Raw genomic sequence first — 24731 nt, 5'->3', positions numbered from 1 at the left:
AAATAAGCAACAAAATGAACAAAAGTGAATAAGAAAGTTTATTAAATAGTAAATAACATAGAAAGAATTGCAAAAAAAAAAAAAAGAACAAAATGAATAAATAAAATCTCCAGTGGATCATGAAAATTTCAAAATATCTGTTAAAAAATGTGAATACATGAACAACCTGAAATTTGTGCGATTTCATGATATCACATTGTACATTTTATAGATAGATAGATGATAAAAAAACAATTAAAAAAAATTACAAAATAATAAATAATGTGGAAAAAATAAGCAAAAACCTACAAAAATAAAATAAAAAAAAAGGATCAAATGAGCAACAAAATGAAGAAAAGTGAATAAGAACATTTATTAAATAATAATATCATATGCAATGTAATAACAGTAAGCAAAACAACAACAAAAAAAGAGTAAAAATGAACAACAATCACTAAAATGAACAAAATAATGAACAAAATGAGTAAAAATGAACAAAATAATCAACAAAATGGACAAAATAATCAACAAAATGAACAGAATAATCAACAAAATGAGTAAAAACGAACAAAATTATCAACAAATAAGCAAATAATCAACAAAATGAGTTAAAATGAGCATAATAATCAACAAAATGAGTTAAAATGAACAAAATAATCAACCAAATGAGTAAAAACGTACAAAGTAATCAACAAAATGAGCAAAATAATCAACAAATGGGTTAAAATAAACAAAATAATTAACAAAATAAGTAAAAACGAACAAAATTATCAACAAAATAAGCAAAATAATCAACAAAATGAGTTAAAATGAACAAAATAATCAACAATGAGTTAAAATGAACAAAATAATCAATAAAATGAGTAGAAATGAACAATATAATCAGCAAAATGAACAAAATAATCAACAAAATGAGTAAAAACGAACAAAATAATCAACAAAATTGGTTAAAATTAACAAAATAATCAATAAAATGAGCAAAATAATCAACAAAATGACTAAAAAAAGGATCAAATAAGCAACAAAATAAACAAAAGCGAATCAGAACATTTATTAAATAATAAATAACATAGAAAGAATTTTTAAAAAAAGAACAAAGTGGTCAATCTCATCTCAAGTCGTGGTTAAACAGTTACATTTACTCATGAGAATTAGGAGGCTGTATGTATTTCCCGTTGCGTTGCATTGCTGTATCTTTCCAAACAGAAACCTAAGGAGGAAAAGTGGGTTTATCTGTTAGCCTGCAGCAGGTTTTATTTCTGATGATTATTTCCACAGTCTGCCTAGAGCTCTGAAACATTTGCCCACAGCTGAAGCGGTGTTTAAATCTAATCTGTCTGTCAGGCCCTTCCTGTGGCTGCAGCTGAATTCATGTACTGTCCATCCAAACAACATGAAAACACAAGGCACTGACCAATAACAGGCACAAAATCACATTTATTATGTCCCTGGTGAGTCCAGTCTGAGGCGCAAATGGACTGCATGAGCTGAACTTCCAGGTAGAGCTGAGCAAGACCACATACAAGCACCAAAACTAAAGCCGTTATTAGTGATGGTACTGTTTCTGAGGCGGTAATACGTTCAATATACGGACAAAAGTATGTGGACACGTTGAATTCAGGTGTTTCTTTTCTAACAGGGGTCTGGGATACAAAACAAGAATGACTAATGTTATGATAATTTTATATTATAGGATAAATATCATTGCATTGGTTAGTTTGGGTTAAATTGTCATTTTTGCTTCCAAAATGCCTCAGAGGTGGTTTTTACTTCATTTCTCTCAACACTTTTTTTTTTATTATTTATATATCCATGACTATGATTTTAAATGTTCTACCTCTAAATTTCTAAATTATTTTTTTATGTTCCAACTATAAATAATAATATTCTTCCACAACTAACCATCTACTTTCTTAACATCTCACCGAAGAAGAAAAATCTACCATTAAACTTTAAGGAAATATTGATGTTTATATCTAATTTTTACTCATTTTGTGATTGTTTTGTACATTTTTTTTATTATTTTGTTCATTTTTACTAATTTTGTGGGCTATTTTGCACAATGTTATTAATTTTGTTGGTTATTCAGCATAAACAGGACATCTTACAGCTGCAGACATGTGTCCCAATACTTTTGTCCATATAAACATCAATATTTCCTTAAAGTTTAGTGGGTGATTTTTTCTTCCTCAGTGAGATGTGAAGAAAGTAGATGGTTAGTTGTGGTAGAAAATTATTATTTACAGTCAGAGCATGAAAAATATTTTTTAGAAATTTAGAGGAAGAACATTTATTATCTAAAGTTATTATTATTAGTGATGGTACTGTTTCTGAGGCGGTAATACGTTCAATATACGGACAAAAGTATGTGGACACGGTGAATTCAGGTGTTTCTTTTCTAACAGGGGTCTGGGATACAAAACAAGAATGACTAATGTAATGATAATTTTATATTATAGGATAAATATCATTGCATTGGTTAGTTTGGGTTAAATTGTCATTTTTGCTTCCAAAATGCCTCAGAGGTGGTTTTTACTTCATTTCTCTCAACACTTTTTTTTTTATTATTTATATATCCATGACTATGATTTTAAATGTTCTACCTCTAAATTTCTAAATTATTTTTTTATGTTCCAACTATAAATAATAATATTCTTCCACAACTAACCATCTACTTTCTTAACATCTCACCGAAGAAGAAAAATCTACCATTAAACTTTAAGGAAATATTGATGTTTATATCTAATTTTTACTCATTTTGTTGATTGTTTTGTACATTTTTTTTATTATTTTGTTCATTTTTACTAATTTTGTGGGCTATTTTGCACAGTGTTATTAATTTTGTTGGTTATTCAGCATAAACAGGACATCTTACAGCTGCAGACATGTGTCCCAATACTTTTGTCCATATAAACATCAATATTTCCTTAAAGTTTAGTGGGTGATTTTTTCTTCCTCAGTGAGATGTGAAGAAAGTAGATGGTTAGTTGTGGTAGAAAATTATTATTTACAGTCAGAGCATGAAAAATATTTTTAGAAATTTAGAGGAAGAACATTTATTATCTAAAGTTATTATTATTAGTGATGTTACTGTTTCTGAGGCGGTAATACGTTCAATATATGGACAAAAGTATGTGGACACGGTGAATTCAGGTGTTTCTTTTCTAACAGGGGTCTGGGATACAAAACAAGAATGACTAATGTTATGATATAGTTTTATATTATGGGATAAAGGCAGAAGAGTCTCCCATTAAAGTTTAAGGAAATATTGATGTTTATAAAGTATATGGACAAAAATATTGGAACACATCATGTCTACAGCTGTAAGATGTCCTGTTCATGATGAATAAGCAACAATATGAACAAAATAATCAACAAATTCAGTTACAGTAAGCAAAATAATCAACAAAATGAGTAGAAGTGAACAAAATAACCAACAAAATAATCGACAAATTCAACAACCCTGAACAAAATAATTAACAAAAAGAACAAAAATAATCAACAGATGTAATAACAGTGAGGCAAATAATCAACAAAATGAGAAAAAAAATGAACAAAATAATCAACAAAATGAACAAAATAATCAACCAAAAGGACAAGATAATCAACAAATGCAATAACAATCAACAAAATAACCAACAAATGAGCAAAAATGAACAATATAATCAACAAAATGAACCAAATAATCAACAAATATCAATAACAGTGAACAAAATAATGAACAAAATGAGTAAAAGTGAACAAAATAAATAAAATCATCAACAAGAAGAACAAAATAATCAACGAATGCAATACAGTGAGCAAAAAAACCAACAAAATTAGTAAAAATGAACAAAATAATCAAAATGAGTAAAAAACAACAAATAATCAACAAAATGAGCAAAATAATCAATAAAATCTTTAAAAATGAGCCAAATAATCAATAAAATGAGTAAAAAGGAACAATATAATCAATAAAACGAACAAAATAAAAACAAAATGAACAAAATAATCAAGAAATTTAATAAGTGAACAAAATAATTAACTAAATGAGTAAAAACAAACAATATAATCAATAAAATGAGCAAAAATGAACAATATAATCAACTAAATTAACAAAATAATCAATAAAATGAATAAAAGCAAACAATATAATCAACAAAATGAACAAAATCATCAACCAAAAGAACAAAATAATCAAAAAAATCAAAAAACAGTGTGCATAACCAATAAGCAACAAAATTAGTAAAAATGAACAAAATGAACAAAACAATCAACAAAATGAGTTAAAAATAAAGAAAATAATCAACAAAATGAGTAGAAATGAAATATATAATCAACAAAATGAACAAAATAATCAACAAAATTAGTAAAAAATAAAGAAAATAATCAACAAAATGAGTAGAAATTAACAAAATAATCAACAAAATGAACAAAATAATCAACAAAATGAGTCAAAACTAGAAAAGCGCTCAGAGATCACTGATCACCACCAAAATTTAATCATTTGTTCCTTGTGCCAGTGTCAACATTTCCTGAAATTTTCATCCAAACCTGTCCACAACTTTTTGAGTTATCTTGCACATGGACAGACAAACAGACAAACCAACACCGGCAAAAACAGAACCTCCTTGGCGGAGGTAATGAGTAAAAACCAACAAAATAAACAAAAAATTAACAAAATCAACGAAAAGAACAAAATAATCAACAAATGCAATAACAGTGAGCTAAATAATCAACAAAATGAGTAAAAACAAACACTAAAATCACCAAAATGAGTAAAATAATTGCATCCTTTTCATTGGTGCACCGCTGTGCCGTGTCCTGGCAGATGAAACCCAGCAGGCACATGGATGTGGTGTTTGGGGGGTGGGGGGTCGGTGGGTCCACTACCTCAGCTGTCCTCAGGTAGTCCCAGTTCCAGCTGCTGCTTACCTCTGTACATGCAGACTTAATGTGAGCGGTTCCCGGTCGTCCACAGCTGTCTGAATGCATCAGATGTGAGGCGGCCCTGCTCCACTCCTGAACGTCTGCCTCTGACGCCGCTCCGTCTGCAAATAGAACTGATGCTTTTTCTGAATACACACACACACACACACACACACAGACACACACACACAGACAGCACCAGGCTATTGTTTATGCCCCTGACTCTGCCTTTATGGAGCTGCTGATCCTTTCACTGAACACCCCCCCTCCACTTTCACATGTACACTATGTGGACAAAAGTATGTGGACACGTTGAATTCAGGTGTTTCTTTTCTAACAGGGGTCTGGGATACAAAACAATAATGACTAATGTCAGAATAGAGTTTTATATTATGGGATAAATATCATTGCATTGGTTAGTTTGGGTTAAATTGTTATCTTTGTTTCCAAAATGCCTCAGAAATGTTTTTTACTTAATTTCTTTTTACAGTTTTTTTTTTTTTTTTCCATGACTATGATTTTAGATGTTCTACTAAATATTTTTCCTGCTTTGACTGTAAATAATAATTTTCTACCACAACTAAAGATCTACTTTCATCACATCTCACTGAGGAAGAGAAGTGTCCCATTAAACTTTAAGGAAATGTTTATGTTTATATCTCCTTTTTACTCATTTTGCTGGTTATTTTGTTCATTTGTACTCAATTTGTTGGTTATTTTATTCATTTTGTTGCTTATTCATCATAAACTGGACATCTTACAGCTGTAGACATGATGTGTTTCAGTACTTTTTTTTTTATTGATTTATTACAAATATGGAATATGATACAAGCTTTCTGATTGCTACTAATTGACTTCTTTGCACAACATAATATAGAAATGAGAAATTCAAGGAAGCAAAAATAATAATACACGAAAAAGAAAAAAAAAGAAGCATAGCTTAATAGCTCTCACCCCTTTGTCTATACCAGCAATATATACATATACACACACACACACACACACACCTACACACACACATACACATTCACATATACGCATTGATATGCCGATGCGCATGCAGGATCTGAGTGCACCGGTAGAGAAGCTGCGAGTGAATGAAAAGTTTGGAATGATATCTTGATGCATCAGTTATTGAATGTTTGTATCAATAAAATTTGATCCTTTCAACAGAATATATTTTTACAAGCGTTTAAAAGTGTTACTATTTATTTGGGTAAAGTTTTTCTTTCCTTCAGACCCAAGTTAACGTGCGCCGTGGATTCATGGATGTGTACACTGTACACAACAGTCTGAGCTCTGTGGATGCACTGTGGCTCAAGCACCGCGGATGAATACTGTAAAGTCTGTATGTGAATGTGACAGACACAGAAGGAGGAGAACACATGTGGTTTATGAACGTGTACTTTTTTACTAGATCAGCTGTACTGAATACTGCCGTACAAACCACAGATACTTCCTTAAACAGTGTCATACAGATCCAACAGTGCATCCCATAATACCTTACACAGGTGTCTCTTAAAGTGACAGAACCTTTTTCTGTTTTACCTTCATTACAAATACATTACATTACAAATGGATTCGGTGAGGGAGCAAGAAGTTGTGTTAGAAATATACAGAGAAACAACTTTGGAAACAAAGTCCGAACTTTTTCACCTGACTGAATGTGAGGCACGTGTTCGGAAACTGAACTAAAGACACTTTATAAAAAGTCATGGTCTTATTTGATAAATAATCAAGCTCACTGAATTGCACTACATATATATATATATATATATATATATATATTTTTTTTTTTTTTTTTTTTTTTTTTTTTTTTTTTTACCAGAATGAATGTATTCAATCAGAATGTGCTTAACTGATCTGTAGTATTGTGATTTGGGTGTGAATTGTATCACATCGTGAGATGCCATACACGTATCTTTAATATATCGGATCAGAGATGCTGTATCGTGTCGGCCTTACAACTAAGATTCCCAACCCTAACATATATATATATATATATATATATATATATAAGTCTCCATACATAGGAAAAATAAGCGTTTCTTGACATAAACCATTTTTATTTCTATAATATGCTCTATATGACTGCCATTTTGTCGGGAACACATTTCAATGCGTGTCCTCCACTGCTGAAGAACTATAAAGAAGAAATATAAAGAAATACATGTTAGAACCATATATGTATGGAATGTATTATCTCTCCTATGTATGGAGATTTATGGGACACCCTGTATACATACATATATATATATATATATATATATATATATATATATATATATATATATATATATATATATATATATATATATATATATAATCAATAAAATAATCAACAAAATGAGTAAAAATGAGATATAAACATCATATTTCCTTAAAGTTTAATGGTAGATTTGTCTTCTTCAGTGAGATGTGATAAAAGTAGATCTTTAGTTGTGGTAGAAAATTATTATTTACAGTCAGAGCAGGAAAAATATTTTAGAAATTTAGAGGTAAAACATTTAAAATCATAGTCATGGATAAAGAAAACAAACAAAATGTTGAGAGAAATGAAATAAAATCCATCTCTGAGGCATTTTGGAAACACAGATAACAATTTGAACCAAACTAATGCAATGATATTTATCCCATAATATTAAACTATATTCTGACATTAGTCATCATTATTTTGTATCCCAGACCCATGTTAGAAAGGAAACACCTGAATTCAACGTGTCCACATACTTCTGTCCATATACGGTCCCTTACCTTTTACTGTTGACCCCCCCACCCCCCCTTCAGATGTGTGTTGTGTCTTCAGGCTGAGCTTCCATCTCTTTTATAAATGAACAGTTTTCACCTCTTCTGTGAATCTGTATCTTCTTGTTTTCCTGCTGTCACTTCACCGTTTGCATCTTTGTGCTGCACATGTGAAGATCTGTGTGTGTGTGTGTGTGTGTGTGTGTGTGTGTGTGTGTGTGTGTGTTTAACTGTGTTTGTTTATGGTAGACATCTGGACCTGTCACTTTCCAGTTCTGTTTCTGGGAAAAACATGTAACGTTTTACTTGAGTTGATGCTTCTGTGTGAAGATGCTCCCTCCCTCTCCTCCTCTTCCTCCTCCTCCTCTTCCTCCTCCTCCTCCTCTTCATCTGCATTGTCATGGTTCCAAACATAAAACACACTCTGTTTTCTTGCCTCATCATGGGAACCATCAACTCCATGTTCCTTATTTTGATCTTTCTTTTTTTTTTTCGTCTGACTTGATGTTCTGATCTCCCTCTGACTGTTTGATGCATGTGGGCATGAATTAGTCCATTCCAACACTGATCCACAAACCCTGTGTGCTGTGGATTTATGCCGATCAATTTCTGCTCCTTATAATAAATACCTGATCAGTTTTAATATTTGAAACCTAATGAAGTATTCGTTAATTAGATTTTAGTTCTAAAAAGTACATTTTCAAATAGGTTTGCTAATGCTTTACTTTACCCTCACTTATTAAATCCTCAACTGGATAAAAGTTATTCAGTTAGTCTTATTTATTTTGTTCATTTTGTTCTTATTTGGCTCTTTTTTTTTTTTCATTTTGGTGATTATTTTATTTGTTTTGTGAATTATTTTTGTTCATTTTGTTGATTATTTTGTTCATTTTTTCTAATTTTTATGGTTGAGGAGTTTTTTGGTGATTATTTTGCAAATTTTTTGTTCATGTTGTGGATTATTTTGTTGATTAATTAGTTAATTTTTACTCATTTTTGGGGGTATTTTGTTCATATTGTTGATCATTTTGGTCATTTTTTTCATTTTTTACTCATTTTGTTGATTTTTTTTGCTTATTTTGTTGCTTATTTTCCTCATTTTTGTTCCTTTTGTTGGTTATTTTGTTCATTTTTACTCATTTTGTCAGATATTTTGTTCATTTTATTTATTTTGTTGGTTATTTTTTCTTTTTGTTGAATTTTGTTCATTATTTTATTTCATTTTGTTGATTATTTTGTTCATTTTCTTGATTTTTTTCTTTTCATTTTTGCTTCATGTTAATTTTTTTTTCCATTTGTGGTTCATTCAAATTGACATTGTTCTACCGTGTTTAACTTGGGCTTTTGAAAGTCCTTATTTCCAGTTTGAAGAATGTGCAGCTGCATGTTCCCGGCGGCAGAGCTTAGTGTGTTTAACGGTCCTCAGAGTGGTGAGCACCACAAGTTCATCATATTTCAGCTTTTAGCACAAGTGTGCTGCACTTTCAGAGGATTTGCAATAGTGTCATAGCAACGGCAGCAGCAGCAGCTGTTAACGGCACCGAGCCGCCGCCGCCGTCTATTTACGACCGTTACCTTCAAAACACCAGCAGGACGGACGCCAAAGCAATTTAAAGGTCCATTTATCTGGAGAACAATTTTAATTATCCATTTATTCAGTCATTTAGTGAAAACAAACATCATAAACTGAAGATCTGTGTTTTTAATGTGGAGTAAATACTAATTAAAAGTAAAAAAATAAACTAAAAAGCTCTGGAATCAGGAAATACAAATAAAACAATGCTGATTAAATAGTATTAAAACATGGATTTAGATTCAAATAGATTCAATTAGATTAGATGAAGGTAGAATAGAATAGAATAGAAAAGAATAGAATAGATTCAAGTAGGATTAGATTAGGATATATAAGATTACTTTCAATTCAGTTCAATTAGAATAGATTAGATTAGATTGAATTAAGAAAAAAAAATCTTGAATTAAGCAAAAAAAAAAAAATCTGCCAATGGAACAAGTGAAAATAATCTTGTACGATTTCTTTAAATCAGATTTTCCAGATCTATTGTCTAAAAATCAGTTCTTATATCTCACTGAAAAGTTCCTCTTTAGGTGATTCTGTCTTAGCTTAAGTGTGATGAGATATTTGGACTAGAAATGAGAAAAATACACTTGGTAAGATTTAGATTTTTGCAGTGCAAAATCAAAAAAGGAGTTTTTAGAGGAAAAAATCGGAATTTTAGTTTTGACCTAGTGTGAATATATATGTATATTTTAATTATAGCAGAATTACTAATGATAATATGATAAAGTGATAATAGTAATAATAACTAGAAAAGCACTCGGAGCGCAGACCTCCGCCAAGCCAGATCAGCCCCCCCCGATCACCACCAAAATTTAATAATTTGTTCCTTGTGCCAGTATCAACATTTCCTGAAAATTTCATCCAAATACGTCCAGAACTTTTTGAGTTATCTTGCTAACAGACAAACTGCAATGAAAACTTAATAATAACAAGAAAACCACTCGGAGAGTGCAGACCTCCGCCAAGACATATCTGTCGTGTCCCGATCACCACCAAAATTTAATCATTTGTTCCTTGTGCCAGTATCAACATTTCCTGAAAATTTCAGGAAAATCCGTCCATAACTTTTTGAGTTATCCTGCTAAAAAACAAACACACAAAGCAAAGCGATCACGATACCTCTTGGCGAAGGTAATAATAATAATAATAATAATAATAATAATGATAATAATAATTATGACAATAATAATAATAATAATAATAATAATAATAATAATAATAATAATATCTCTAGACTATTTTGAGATGATTTGTAGACTAAACAGTTATTCATATAATGAGTGAAATTGAACAGTAGATTAAACACTAATGGACGTCATTACTCACAGCCTTCTCTTTTAATTCTTATGAGTCATTAGTAAAATAATGGGATTATCTGACTTCATCTGCTTTGTTTCCATCCCTATCGCTGGAAACCGTCGGTGGTCTCCTCTCAGCGGTTGGTGAAGATGAACATGCCCATCGCCGACGACAACACGGTGCACTTCACCTCCACGCTCATGGCCCTGATCCGCACGGCCCTGGAGATCAAACTGGCATCTGGTGAGCCACTGCGCACTACAAAGACCACAATCCCTTGCGACGTTTGGTGTGAACGGCAGTGACGGCGTTGGTGTGTGTTTGATGTGACATGTTTGTGGCTCCGTCCGTCCTCAGGGGTCCTGGCCCAGAGACTGTGCGACATCGACCTGAAGAGGGAGATCAACCGAGTGTGGCCCAACCTGTCGCAGAAGACCGTGGACCTGCTGGTGACGCCGCACAAATGTACGACCGATGGCGATGGGTTCGCCAAAGCGTAGGACTCAGACCACTCAGTCCTCAGCATTCAGTCTGTCACAGTACAACTGTGTTCACCAACAAAACACCAACGTACACGGAAAAACACAACTATATCCGTTAGACTAGGGGTCACCCTCCATGGTCCTCCTGAGCTGCTATCCTGCATGTTTTAGATGTTTCCCTCTTCCAGCACAGCTGACAGTCGTTCTCAGGCTTCTGCAGAGCTGGATGACAGGCTTATCATTTGAATCAGGTGTGTTGGAAGAGGGATCCATCTAAAACATGCAGGATAGTGGCTCTGGAGGACCAGGGTTGGTGACCCCTGGTAGATTATTATGTTATAGATTACATTGCATTACTTTGGATTACTTTAGATTAGATTACATTGGAACAAATTAGAATACATTAGATTAGATAACATTAGAAGAGATTAGAGTAGAATAAATTACATTAGATCATATTATAATAAAATAGAGCAGATTAGAATGGAATGGATTAAACTAGATTAGATGATATCAGATTATAATAGAATATATCAGATTGGAATAGAAAATATTAAACTAGATTAGATCAGATTAGATTATAATAGAATAGATCAGAATAGAATAGAATAGAACAGAACAGATTAGGTTAGATCAGATTAGGTTATAATAGAATAGATCAGATTGAAATAGATTAGATTAGATCATATTATAATAAAATAGATCAGATTAGATTATAATAGAATAGATCAGATTAGAATAGATTAAACTAGATTAGATCAGATTAGATCAGATTATAATAGAATAGATCAGATTAGAATAGATCAGATTGAAATAGAACAGATTAAACTAGATTAGGTTAGATCAGATTATAATAAAAAAGATCAAATCAGATTATAATAGAATAGATCAGATTGGAATAGAATAGATTATACTAGATTAGATCACATTAGATCAGATTATAATAGATTAGATGAGATTAGAATATAATAGAATTGATTAGATTAGAATATAATAGATTAAACTAGATTAGATTAGATTATTTTAGATTAGATCAGATTAGATCAGATTAGATCAGATTAGATCAGATTAGATTAGAATTAGGGGTGTAACAGTGCACTGATTTGTACTGAACTGTTTTGTTTGGGGCCTTTGATACAATACGCAGGTGTACCGAACAAATCCATGTAGCCCATGTGAAGAACTCAAACCCTCAGAAGGCGGATGGACCCAAGCAGACCCCACCTGCAGGGTTTCCTCTAGATACATTCACTGTCACTGCAAAAACAAACAAACAAAAAACACTTTATTCTGAGGCTGTGGCGCTGATAGGTGGAGGTGAAACATGACAACAGACAGTATAACAGAGGCACAGAAACTGGATGGGACTTTTAAAGTGTGTTAAGTTTCACTTTTGGTTTTTACTGTAGTTACAGAGCCCCCCCCCCCCCCCCCCCCCCCAGACTGTTAGACTGGTTTAGACCGTTTCAGTGCTGGTTGTTTGGATCGTGTTGTGTTGTCTGACAGTTGGTTTTGTTGAGTTTTTAGCTGACGTTCCTCTGCTTATGTGGATGTACAGAATGTGTAGAATGCTGATCCAAGCATCACATAGCATCGCCATGACAACACAGATGGAACTGTGGGCACTGGGGACAACCGGGCTTAAAAGGCTAAATGTGTAAATTGTATCACACATCGTCGATTTCTTGTCAAAACCATACGTTTAACCCTTTAACGGATGGACAGTCCTGTGCAAAAGCCTGAGTCCAGTATTAGGTTTATTGGTTTAGTAAAGTCCTAAAGCATCATTTTCCTGAACATTATCCATCTGAAAAGGACTCTAATTTATGAAAAAAAATGTAAGGCTTTTATCATTTGATTTGTATTTTTTATGTTTTACTTTTAATTATTATTTCAGTTATGTGGTATTTTTATTCTTTCTTTATTTTTTGTATATTGTTTATTTCCGGGGAAGTATTTATATAAGCCTTTTTTTGGCTTCTATCCTCTCCTGCACAATGGTGTTACTTGGAGGATAATTGAAAAATAATAATAATAATAATGATAATTCTTGTTTGAGATGTGCAAATAAATAAATCCTAATGACCATACATAGTACAATAATGTAGTAATTTAGGCCATTTTCTATGTAATAAAGCCAATAATATAATAATGGTATGTAACAATATAATTGTATATTTACAGTTATATTGTTTGTTTATAATTATATATATTTTTAAAATTATTTTAATGTTTTTCTACTCTGTTCTTGTGACGTCTTGGGCCTATTAGTGTTAATATTTCCGTTTTTCTGTATGTGTTGCACGTTTGGCAAGCAAAGCTAACAAATAAAACTGAATTGTGTATTGATTTGATGAAGTGTTTTAGATAATTAAAGGTTGGGTGCGAGATTTTTTCCTTGAGCATTTTTTACAATATTGCTTAAAATCTGCTTCACACCCCAATTACAACCAATTAATTAAATGCTCTAACACAAAAATTTAAAAAATGTAGTCACCTGTGGAACAGACAGGAGTGAAAAAACACCATCCAATCATTGTATACATTTACAAACTACATTTACAAAAATATGAATAACATGAACAACCTGAAATTTCTTAAGAAAAGTAAGTGTATTTTTAACAATATTCTGCCTCAGTTTATCATTTATATGTGAACATTATAACTCACAGATCACAGTGGATTTACAAATACAAACATAAAAACATTCAGTAACAGACAGAATATTAGTAAAATCCCGCTTAATTCTCTTCAGACATTTCAGGTTGTTCATATTTGTTCAGGTTATTCACAATTTTTTGGTGAAAAAACAGGTTGTAAATGTAAATATGTTGATGTAATTGTACTTTTTTACATGAAAACTAAGAGAAAATTTTGTAGTTGTCATTTTCTATAGGTTATTATGATAATATTTGACTGGTCTGATCCACTTTAGTTCATATTGTTCTGTATGTGGAACCTGAACTTAAAGGCTTTTGACACCATTGACTGTTAATATCTTCTACAAACTCATCCATGGGCCAGATTGGACCCTTTAGTGGGCCAGTTTTGGCCCATGTGCCACATGTTTGACTCCCCTGACTTAAAAGCAGACTCTGAGTGCTTTTAACGGTACTGCTGTGTATTTTTATGAACCATCTCAGTTGTGGGCTGTGTGTCCTGGTCTTTGTAGCTCCTCTGCTGCCATCTACTGGTCGTTTGGTGGAACTGACGCTCACTGTGTTTCCTCCTGCAGACAACGAGCTGACGGTGGGGAAAGTCTACGCCGCTCTGATGATCTTCGACTACTACAAACAGAACCGGGCCAAGAGACTGGAGCAGCAGCATCCGTCAGGACCACCGGTAAAACAAAAAAAAAAAAAACAGAACCCACTGAAAATCATAATTTAACCCTTAAAGACTTAGTGCCACTTTTATGGAGGTTCTCAAAGGAATTTTTCTCTCTATTTAGCTTTTCTTAAGTAATTTTGTCACCAGTTATTATAATATGATCCTCTATATTTTGCTTTTCTAAGTGAAAAATCATATATTTTCCTATATTTGATTCACTGATCATGTAGAAGTTCATTAAAGCTCAGACTGAATTCAAAGGTTGTTGGATCAAAACAGAGAAAACTGAGAAAAGTGACTTTTTCAGAAGAAGGGTTTACATGGGTTCTACACCCACATTTTCTTCATTTTTCTTCATGTTGTTCATTTTTATTCATTTCACATGGTATTTCTTTTGTTTTTGTTCAATTTGTTGTTTGTTTTGTTTCTTTTTCTACAGTTTATTGCCCATTTTATAAATTTTCCTCACTTTTGTGGCTCATGTTGTTCATGTTATGTATTATTTTGTTAATTTTTTTTATTCTTTTTTTTATCATTTTATTTATCACTTTGCCTGTTTTTGCTCTTTACTTGTCCATTTTTTGCTTATTTTTCTCAAATTATTTATCATTTTGTAATTTTTTATGTTGTTTTTGTTCAATTTATTGATCACTTTGGCTGTTTTTGTACATTTTGTTGCTTATTTTCTTTATATTTTTTTTTCTTCATTTTAATCAATCTTTTGTTTTTTTTTTCCCCTTATTATCAAACTCCATGAGTTTTCGTGGTTGAATGAATGTTGTAGAAGATGACGATGTTTCCACATTCACTACAGAGCCTCTGAACGTCCAAATGGGTCATATCTGATGACCATAACCATGACGACAAACTGTATTTTACACCAATTATTGAAATGTATTGATGGGATTAGTGGATCAACAGGTATTGAACAGTTTAGATCAGTAGATGGTTTCAGTCGATGGTGGATGTTCTAATCTTTGACAGTAAATTGACTTAAAGTACATGTTTCAGAGACATCATTTTCACACTCTCATGAACATGTTCGGGGAATTTCTCGTAATTCTGCAGCAGACGTTCACCCAGACTCGAGGATGAACTGATTAGAGTTTAATGGTCAGAGTTCAAGGTAACTGTCGCAACTCAAGAATCCATGCACGCGATGTGTAACGGGATACAGTGATGATATGAGGTCAAAGGTCACCTCCACGATGACATCATAATGTTCTGCAGAAACACTTCTCTGGCCATTATTCAGCGCCATAGCTCAGAGAGGCAGAGCGACGGCGAATTTAACATTCTGTCGGATCCTGAATCAAGGACCTTTGTCTGGCTTTTGAGTATTTTTTTATTTTTTTTTTATAGCTCAATTTGATGAAAGACAAAAATGTAAGCAAAAAAAAAATTAAAAACAAATTATGATAAAAGTCTGACATTACTACAGCTCTGCACAGATTATGTACTTTTTGTGATTCGGAAGGACCTCTATGCGCAGGACACCAGAGGGTTAATTCTAACGTAGCGTCCATCGTATTACATTCCGTATTATCCGAAGACACTAAGACACTGAACAAAGCCAATGATAACTGATGTGTGTTTGCTGTTTTTTGTCTCATTTCAGAATAAACTGGGGGCGCTGTTCCGTCCTGTGCTGCCTCTTACTCACATACAGGAAGTAGAACCACTGACCCCCAGCCCCAAACAGCCCCTCCCATCCAAACCTGAACCAGACGCTAAAGTAGAGGCCCCGCCCTCCACTGCCGCCACCACCACCTCCACCACCTCCTCGACCAACAGGGACATGATGTGAGTCCTCAAACACCTGGTTTTGTAGAATCCTTCATAAACTATGTGGACAAAGTTTGATGTTTTTATCTCAAATCAGCATGAACAGAACATCTTACAACTGTAGACATGATGTGTCCCAATATTTATGGCCATATAGTTGATCACATATGCATGGGATAAACTAAAACTTGGATGGTTTTTACTTAATTTCTCTCGATGTTGATTTTTTTTTTTTTTTTTATCCATGACTATGATTTAAATGTTCTATCTCTAAATTTCTAAAATATTTTTCCTGCTGTGACTGTAAATAATAATTTTCTACCACAACTAACCATCTACATCTACCTCTCACTGAGGAAGAAAAATCTCCCATTAAGCTTTAAGGTTTTGTATCCCAGACCCCTGTTAGAAAAGAAACACCTGAATTCAATGTGTCCACATACTTTTGTCCATTTAGTGTATCTGACCGTCCTCATGGACTGAGTGTGTGTCTGTGTGTTTGTCAGATTGAACCAGAGGAGCGTCATCAAACATTCTCAGTCTGGAGATGTTTCTCAGGCAGCTCAGAGACCAAAAGGCCGGAGGAAACTCCAGAGAGGCCAGTCTGAAGATGTGCCGTACTCCAGTAGACCTCAGGTAACACAGGAAACAGCCCCACGCCAACAGGGGGCACTATTCCACCTGTAGTACTGGATCAGGGTTCCCACAGGGTCTGAAAAAGTCTGTCTGTCTATCTATCTATCTATCTATCTATCTAGCAGTGGTGGCTGCTCGTCTTTCAGACAGGGGAAGCTCATTGTCGGCTTACATCAAAAAAAAAATTGTCAGGTTATTTAAACATAAATTCATCCCTCCGTTCCTTTTAAGAAAATGGTCAGTGACCTTATCGTACCAAGTAAACAAGAAAACGCTGAAATTATGTTAAATTGAAACAAGGAAGTACAATGAGTGTATTTTATTTACAGTGCAAGAAATGAACAAGTAATTTCGTAGTGGTTTCTCTGATTTCACAGCAGAATGTGTGACGGTATTAAACTGAACTGTGTCAGTGAAGGAGTAGATCTGAAAATAGCTGTCAATCAAATGGGATTCAGCCTTTCGACTGATCCTCCAATCAGCACGTGGAAGCCCGGCGTCCAGCCTGACCGAGCTCCGCCCACAGCTCCATTTACCCCCAGAGACGCTGAGTGTCTGGGGGCGGGACAACATCGTGGCATTTATCCAATTACCGTCCAGTTTAGAGGCAATGAAAATAACAGTTCCACTCAGTCCCATTGAAGTGCATGGACGCTGAGAGTCTACGGACAAATGCACTGAGCAGAGATGGATGAGAAAACAGAGACACGAGAATGGAGGAGAAGTGAACAACATCCAGTCTGATGATTTGTGATAAAACTGATTCTGAACAAACTTGTCTGTGAGATGAACGTGTTCTAACACATTTGGAGTCAATGAAATGTCAACACAACCGAACAGATTTAACCATTTAATTTGAGTAATTTTAGGGGAAGCTGAGCTTCCACTGCAGTCTGTGAGAAATCACCTCTGCTATCTATCTATCTATCTATCTATCTATCTATCTATCTATCTATCTATCTATCTATCTATCTATCTATCTATCTATCTATCTATCTATCTATCTATCTATCTATCTCATTAAAAACCTCTGTAAAAAGTATTAAATTTGATGTGGTAGGTTTTCAGTTCTGTTGCCATAAACTTGTTGGCTGTATTGTGTTTAAATGTGTCAAAGCTGCAAAAACCTGGTTGACACGAGTGGAAGGGATCAGGTTTGAAGTTTGCTGCTCTTTGTACAAGAAATCAATTCAACTCAGAACACTGGGAATAAAGGCGTTGGAGTAAATCAATACATTTTCCTAAATTCCAGGAGTCACACATTTTTGCCAGTATGGCTGTGAATAGGCATTAAATTCTGTTCTAAGTATTTTTATAAAGGTCTTAAAAAGTCTTAAATTTAACTTGTAGAAACCTGTGTGTGTGTGTGTGTGTGTGTGTGTGTGTGTGTGTTCCCTTTGTGTTGTGGTTTCAGGAACTGGTTGAGCTGAAGCAGGTGGAGAACATCTCCGACTCAGAGGGCTACCCCCCCCTGGAGGGCCACTGCAGAGCTGCTTCTCTGCCTCGACTCAACGCTGAGTACTACGTAAGCTCCCACTGCACACGGCTCTGTGTTCCCAGGACAGATCAGCTTTGGGTTCCAGTTTCAAAACAAGATCAGAACAGAAACCTTTAGACACTGAGGATCCTTTAACCAGGGTGCTGGTGCAGGTCTTAAAAGTCTTAAAATTAAATACATGAGGAAAACATATAAAAAACTTGATCTGATTTCATTAACCAGCCGATACTGGATTGATTCTAGTGAAACTTGTTTGTGTGATATCCATGCACTTAGGTTTTGAAAACGTTTCTGTCAGTAAAACGTAATTTACTGCAAATTATGCATTCGTACATTAAAACATTTATTAAAATGAACTTTTCTACTACACACAACAGGTACAATCTCAACCAAAAAAGTAGGAACACAAGTATAAAAGTACATAAAGTCAAGGTCTACGGGAAAAAAAAGCAGTTTTGAGAAAGTCTGGAATTGTTCTTAGGATAAAGACAAACACCCTGTTTAACAGATGATAATCAAATGAATAATAATCAATTAAATATCTGTCAGAGTCAGAATACTTTATTGTTGTGTGTTCTTGTAGCTCCATACCAGGATAATAAAAGTAGCAGACCTGACATTCTGAACTCATGACGAGTTGACCTTTGGAGTCTTTTGGAGACTTTTGGAAGTATTTGGACAGCGACTCTGATTTTATGACATTTCCTCTGTTCATCACCACAGTGGAGACGAAATAAAGCAGGGAAAATGTGCTTTAAGTGTGCACGTTTGGCTTTAATTTAACCCTTTATAGAGCACTGAAATTCAAAATATTAACCTTAGTTATTGGACATCGTCATCTACCTCCTCGTCGGTTGCCGTGACAACAGTCTCCCTCCTCTTGCTCATAAAACATTCAAGCAGCGCTTGCTTAAAAGTAAACACAGCCGTTCTAAGGTCAATAAGTGACATGTTTCATAAATGAATCAAAGGTTCAGATGTAATTCCACTGGAAATGAATGCAGGTCGTTCTGACCCATCGATGGAAGGAGGGGGTAGTCACACAAAAAGTACACTTTAAAAAGGTCGATAAAAAGTAAGTTCAAAATCTAAATGACATGATGTCGATTACATGTTTTTGAGGAATACCTGGAATATGAAATAATAACAACTTCATTACAAAGATATAGAAAGAAAACCACCTGCTGGGTCATTTGGACCCACTTCTGCGTCTAAGGGTTCAGTGTGTTCCATGTGGTCCAGTTGTGTCTAATCCAGTCTGGTCTGAGTACAGTCTGTAGTGTTTGGTTCCTCTGACAGCTCTGATGTTCTGTACGATTCTACCTCTGCTTTAGAAATCTGACTGTTTCTCATCCACTGCTGTTGTTTTTTTACTCCTTGTGTCTTTCGGTGAGTTCCAGCAACTGCTCTCTCTCTCTCTCTCTCTCTCTCTCTCTCTCTCTCTCTCTCTCTTGCTCTCTCTCTCTATTCTCTCTCTCTCTCTCTCTCTCTCTCTCTCTCTCTCTCTCTTGCTCTCTCTCTCTATTCTCTCTCTCTCTCTCTCTCTCTCTCTCTCTTGCTCTCTATATTTTCTCTCTCTCTATCGGTCTCTGTCTCTCTCTCTCTCTCTCTCTCTTGCTCTCACTCTCGTTCTCTCTCTCTCTATTTTCTCTTTCTCGGTCTGTCTGTCAGTCTCTCTCTCTCCATTTCTCTCTCTCTGTCTCTCTCTCTCTGTCTGTCTCTCTCTGTCTCTCTCCATCTCACTCTCTGTCTGTCTCTCTCTCTCTCTCTCTGTCAGTCTCTCCTCCCTCTCTCTCCTCTCTCTCTCTCCGTCTCCATCTCTCTCTCTCTCTCTCTCTCTCTCTCTCTCTCTCTGTCAGTCTTTCTCCTCGCTCTCTCTCCTCCCTCCCTCTCTCTCTCTCTCTCTCTCTCTCTCTCTCTCTCTCTCTCTCTCTCTCTCTCTCGTGTATATCTGTCGGTCTTGTTGTTGTGTCTGTCATGTCTGTATTTGCTGGTCTCTTTCACCTGTCTGTCTGATTCTGTCTGTCTGTCTGTCTGTCTGTCCGTCCGTCCATCTGTCTGATTCTGTCTGTCTGTCTCACCCTGCTCTGTCACACTCACTTGACATATGCTTCTCCTAATGGTTATGTTGCTTTTCAACCTCTCTCTCTCTCTCTCTCTCTCTCTCTCTCTCTCTCTCTCTCTCTCTCTCTCTCTCTCTCTCTTTTTCTATCTTCTCTGCTGATGTTTGCAATGGTATCTCTACTATCCAATCTGATGAACAGACCACTAGAACCAGTTTCTCAGTGTGTTCGGACCTTCCTCCTTCGTCCTCAAACTCTAGCCCGTTGATTTGTCCTCTTTTTTTCTCCTCTATAACCTCTGGGTTTGGGTCAAATTTTATGTGTTTAAAAATTTATCTTCGTTGTCGTTTTCGTTAGCAATTTCTTCAAACATCTTCTCAGACTGAACTACTGATCGTAGCTTCCTTGGGACAGTGTCTACAAAGTCTTTTCACAGTTTTGAGAAATTTAGAGTTTAGAATGACTGTTACAGCATGGAACGAACTAAACTGAATATTTTTGTGATATTCATGCCATTGGTTTGTTCTGCAGTTGGATCCACTGCGACCGTTGTGGTCCTTTAGTTTCTTTGAATACTGCATACGTTTCTTCTTCTTTTCTTGTATTTCTTTAGGCTTGTTTCCTACATTTGGCTCCGACAGCTTTTACTCAAACCTCGCTCGTTTCGTGTCGGCCATTCAAAGTCCGTCTGATTTTCCTCCTCTGCAAAAACACTCACAAGAGCCTGGACCTCGTCATCCGTCGACTTGTTGTAGCTTCTCTTTTGGTCCATTTTCCAAATTATCAAAATACAAAGCTTGTGGAAATTAAATGAATGAATTAAATTGTGCTGGTGAACAGAATGTGGAAACGCTGCTAGTCTAGTCCACCACTCAGTGTTCTCCAGCACACAGCCCCGCCCCTAAGAGTTCCTGGTAATCTGGAAAGTACTACCTCCCTACCAGGAACTTCTTCGGGGAAAGTTCGGGGCCAGGGGAAAGTAATTTACCAGGGTAATTTTCAGTGCAAACACACCTGGGTTTTTGAAAGTTCAGGGTAATGCTCAAAGTTCCTGCAAAAGTTCCTGCGGTGGAAAAGGGCCTATACAGAGACACTGGAACTATTTACGTAGATAATTTTGGTCTTTTCATGAGATTTATTAAGACTAAAATAATCTAGAGTAGCACCAGCATCTTCTCTACTGTTCTCTTCTCTCCTCTTCCTCTCCTCTCTTCTTCTGTCATCCCTCTCTCCTCTGTTAATGCCCACTGCTAATGTTTTGCCCACCTCCCTCTTGTATGTGCTGTCTGATAGCGGAGCCACCCTCGCCACGTCCCTGGGACCCACCTGGCAGTATGTACCACCTGTTGTGCCACCTTTTCTTCTTCTTCTTCTTCTTTACCTTCTTTTCCTCTTGTCCACTCCCCCTTCCTCCTCCTCCTTCTTCTTCTCATATCTCATGTTTGCCTTCATGTGTTTACTCATATCAAACCTTCTGTCCATCATGGACAAAGTGACCTCACACATAAGAAAAAAAAACAAAAAAACACCATTAAGGTCATTCCTTTAACACATACACACACAAACACACAACTGATCAACAAATTCCACACAATTCCACACTTTCCACACAGTACATGTTCACATTCCATCCCTGGAGACGTCACACACACTGTCCTGCTTCTCAACAGCAGTACTTTGGACTTTTTGTGGTGTTTTTGTGTACTTGTACAGTAGTGTGTAGTATTGTGAGTGGGTGTGTTACTAAAACAAGGCAGAGACAGTGCTGCTGCTGCTTTCCTGCTTTGAAATAACTCTTTTTTTTTTTTTTTTTTTTCTTAATCACGTCACAAAAAAAACACTTCTGTCTAACCTTCTGTTGTCATTTGATGTCGCATTCAGTCTTAAAATCTGACCTGAAACCGATGAAGAGCTCTCATTTTCAGAGCCTCCGTCAAGGACCATTTCAATATTTTTTTAATAATTCGAAGGAAAATGCAGCCCTTTAATGACACGCATGTGGAAAAGTAAGATTTTAAGACTGTTCTAGATTAAAAGACTTGGTAATATCAGTATTTTTTTTAGCAGTGTTGTGATATTGTTGTGTCTGACTGGAGCTACAGGCGACGCTGAGGTGGGAAGAAGAAAAACAGCACAAAAAATCCCAGAATAAAACCCCGCATATAAAACCCAGAGTAACAGGACATAGTTTACCCCCCATCTGGACTAGACCTGGGGTTAAAGCGCCAATTTATTTGACCCAATTTGACCCCCCTGGCCTAGACCACAATATACCTGGGTATCATCTGGCCTAGGCCACTTTAACCCCAGGTGTAGTCCGGACTGGGGGGGTAAACTATGGCCTGTTACATCTGTCAAATACGAACACAAAGCAGATGAATGTGGAGATAGGGAAGACTGGGGACAGTAGTAACATTTTTTTTTACATTTCTGTCTCTAACTTTGAGCTCTTTTAACCCGGTGTCTTCAAACTGCAATGTAAACTAGCTTCAAGTGTTTGGACTTTATTCCTTCCATTCTGCACATGCTCGTTGTCTTGTCCTGTCACAGTGACGCACACATTCTGCGCTGGTGGAAGAATATGCACTGCAGTCTAGTCAACCCAAACTGCTCCAGTGGGCTATTCTGATGGGATCTACCAGCCTGGAAACCCTGAAGGAAGAGTTCACCATTTGTTTTTTTTATTCATTCATTTGTCATGCACTAATGAGTTCGATAAGTGAGCAAATCAGTTTGTACTGCAGTGCACTGATTGCCTTGTTCTCGCAGCCCTTCCGTTAGCTTAGCTTAGCCTAGCTTAGCATAATCGCTTCATTCCTATGGTCAGACGTAGCCAGGCTTTTATAGGTGATTCGTAGTATTTTATGAGTGATTTTGAGAAATTCAGTTCTCCCTAATCATTCCTTTAGTCCGCTGGGGTCAATATGATCACAAATTGAGGCTCAAATCATGGTCATGTGACTTACTGCACTAATAAAATCTTGGGAAATAAAAACTAATGCAAAGCTAAAATGGTAACGCAAAGCTAATTTAGCGCATGCATCCCTTCCAGCAAAAAGATTTTCCAACTTCCGTCAACACAGCAGTCCCAAGATTGTATGAGTGCAGTAAGTCGCAGATCTAAAGAAATAATTAGGGAGAATCGGATTTCACAAAATCACTGACAAAAGACTAAGAATCACCTTTAAAAAACTGGCTACGTGTGACCATGGAAATGCACTGACTATGCTAAGCTAAGCTAACGGAAGGGCTGGGAAAACCGAATAAACATTTCTCATGTAAACCTTTATTCGGGTTTAACATTTCTATGTAAAAAGAAGAGAAAATACTTTAGTTCTGGATTAATTTCTTCTGGAAAAATAAATCAGATTTTAAAAAAATCATGTAACCGTACCCAATCTGCCCCAAGTAAGTTTGTTCCAACTGTCCTTGAGTGCATTAGTGATCAGTTAGCTTACCTTACAGCTAGAAGCTAAAGCATTACCACAGATAACCTGAATGAAAGATCGCTAAACAGACACATAATCAACATGACATACCTTTAATGAGTCCAACTACAAAACGAGCCAAGTAATCACTAAAGTAATTTAGGCAAAAAAATGTACTTTCTTACTACAAAATTATGTTTTCCCTCATAAATATTGATGTGTTGCCTCATGACACTACAACTTCCCATGTGGACTAAGGACTAAACTGAGCATGTGCGGAGAGAATTAGGTGAGTCCTAACTTGTTCCTGATTGCAGCAATTGCAAGTGTTAGAACTGACCCATGTTACGCCTGTCCCCGGTCTCCCCCACTGTTAGATGAAATGGATAAATTATGGGATGGCGTGTTCGTTGCTGTGGCTGTTTCCCATCACATCAGCGTGTTGCCGGTAGCTCGGGCCGGTCAGTTGGATAAGAACCAGGTGGAGGCGCTGACGGAGAACATGTTTGTCTGGAGGCGGAGTCACCGAAAGTAAACATGACGTAGACTTTGAACCCATAACGACCCAGAGCTGCTTCTGGGACTGTTACCAAGGGAATATTTACTGTACATTTCACCTGTTTTAAGGGATTTATCAGCATTTATTATGATATTATCCTCTGGATTTAGCATTTTTTCTGTGAAAAGCTGGTATTTTTTTATATTTGATTCACTGATCATGTAGGTGTTCATTAAAGCTCAGGGTAAATTCAGAGGTTATTAGATCAAAACTGAATAACAAGTGACTTTATCAGCAAATATATCAGTAACTAAACATAAAAATAAGTGTCTATAACCACTGTCATTCATCAAAGTCCATGGGTTTTATTTTATGACTTTATTTATTTTTCTACGTTTTGTTGCCTTTTTTTTTATAGTTTTTCTGTGATTTTGTTCAGTTTGTGGCTTATTTTGTTTGTTACTATTTTATTTTGTTACTATTCATTTTTGATCATTTTA

At 35.4% G+C, this 24731-nt stretch overlaps 1 protein-coding gene across 1 annotated transcript in view; it reads left to right on the top strand.

Moving 5' to 3' along the window:
* Nucleotides 1-24731, top strand: part of LOC115429602 (voltage-dependent N-type calcium channel subunit alpha-1B-like) — a 469655-nt gene that overhangs the window by 440398 nt on the left and 4526 nt on the right. Inside the window, exons 49-51 of the mRNA XM_030149195.1 lie at nucleotides 16626-16743; nucleotides 18158-18268; nucleotides 21598-21636. Coding sequence (XP_030005055.1) covers nucleotides 16626-16743; nucleotides 18158-18268; nucleotides 21598-21636 — 268 coding nt within the window. The remainder of the gene's footprint in view (nucleotides 1-16625; nucleotides 16744-18157; nucleotides 18269-21597; nucleotides 21637-24731) is intronic.

The sequence above is a fragment of the Sphaeramia orbicularis genome, chromosome 12 (assembly GCF_902148855.1).
Source record: "Sphaeramia orbicularis chromosome 12, fSphaOr1.1, whole genome shotgun sequence".
Lineage (NCBI taxonomy): Eukaryota > Metazoa > Chordata > Actinopteri > Kurtiformes > Apogonidae > Sphaeramia > Sphaeramia orbicularis.
Note: the sequence above shows the minus strand (reverse complement) of the source record. Positions and strands in the feature narration are given on the sequence as shown.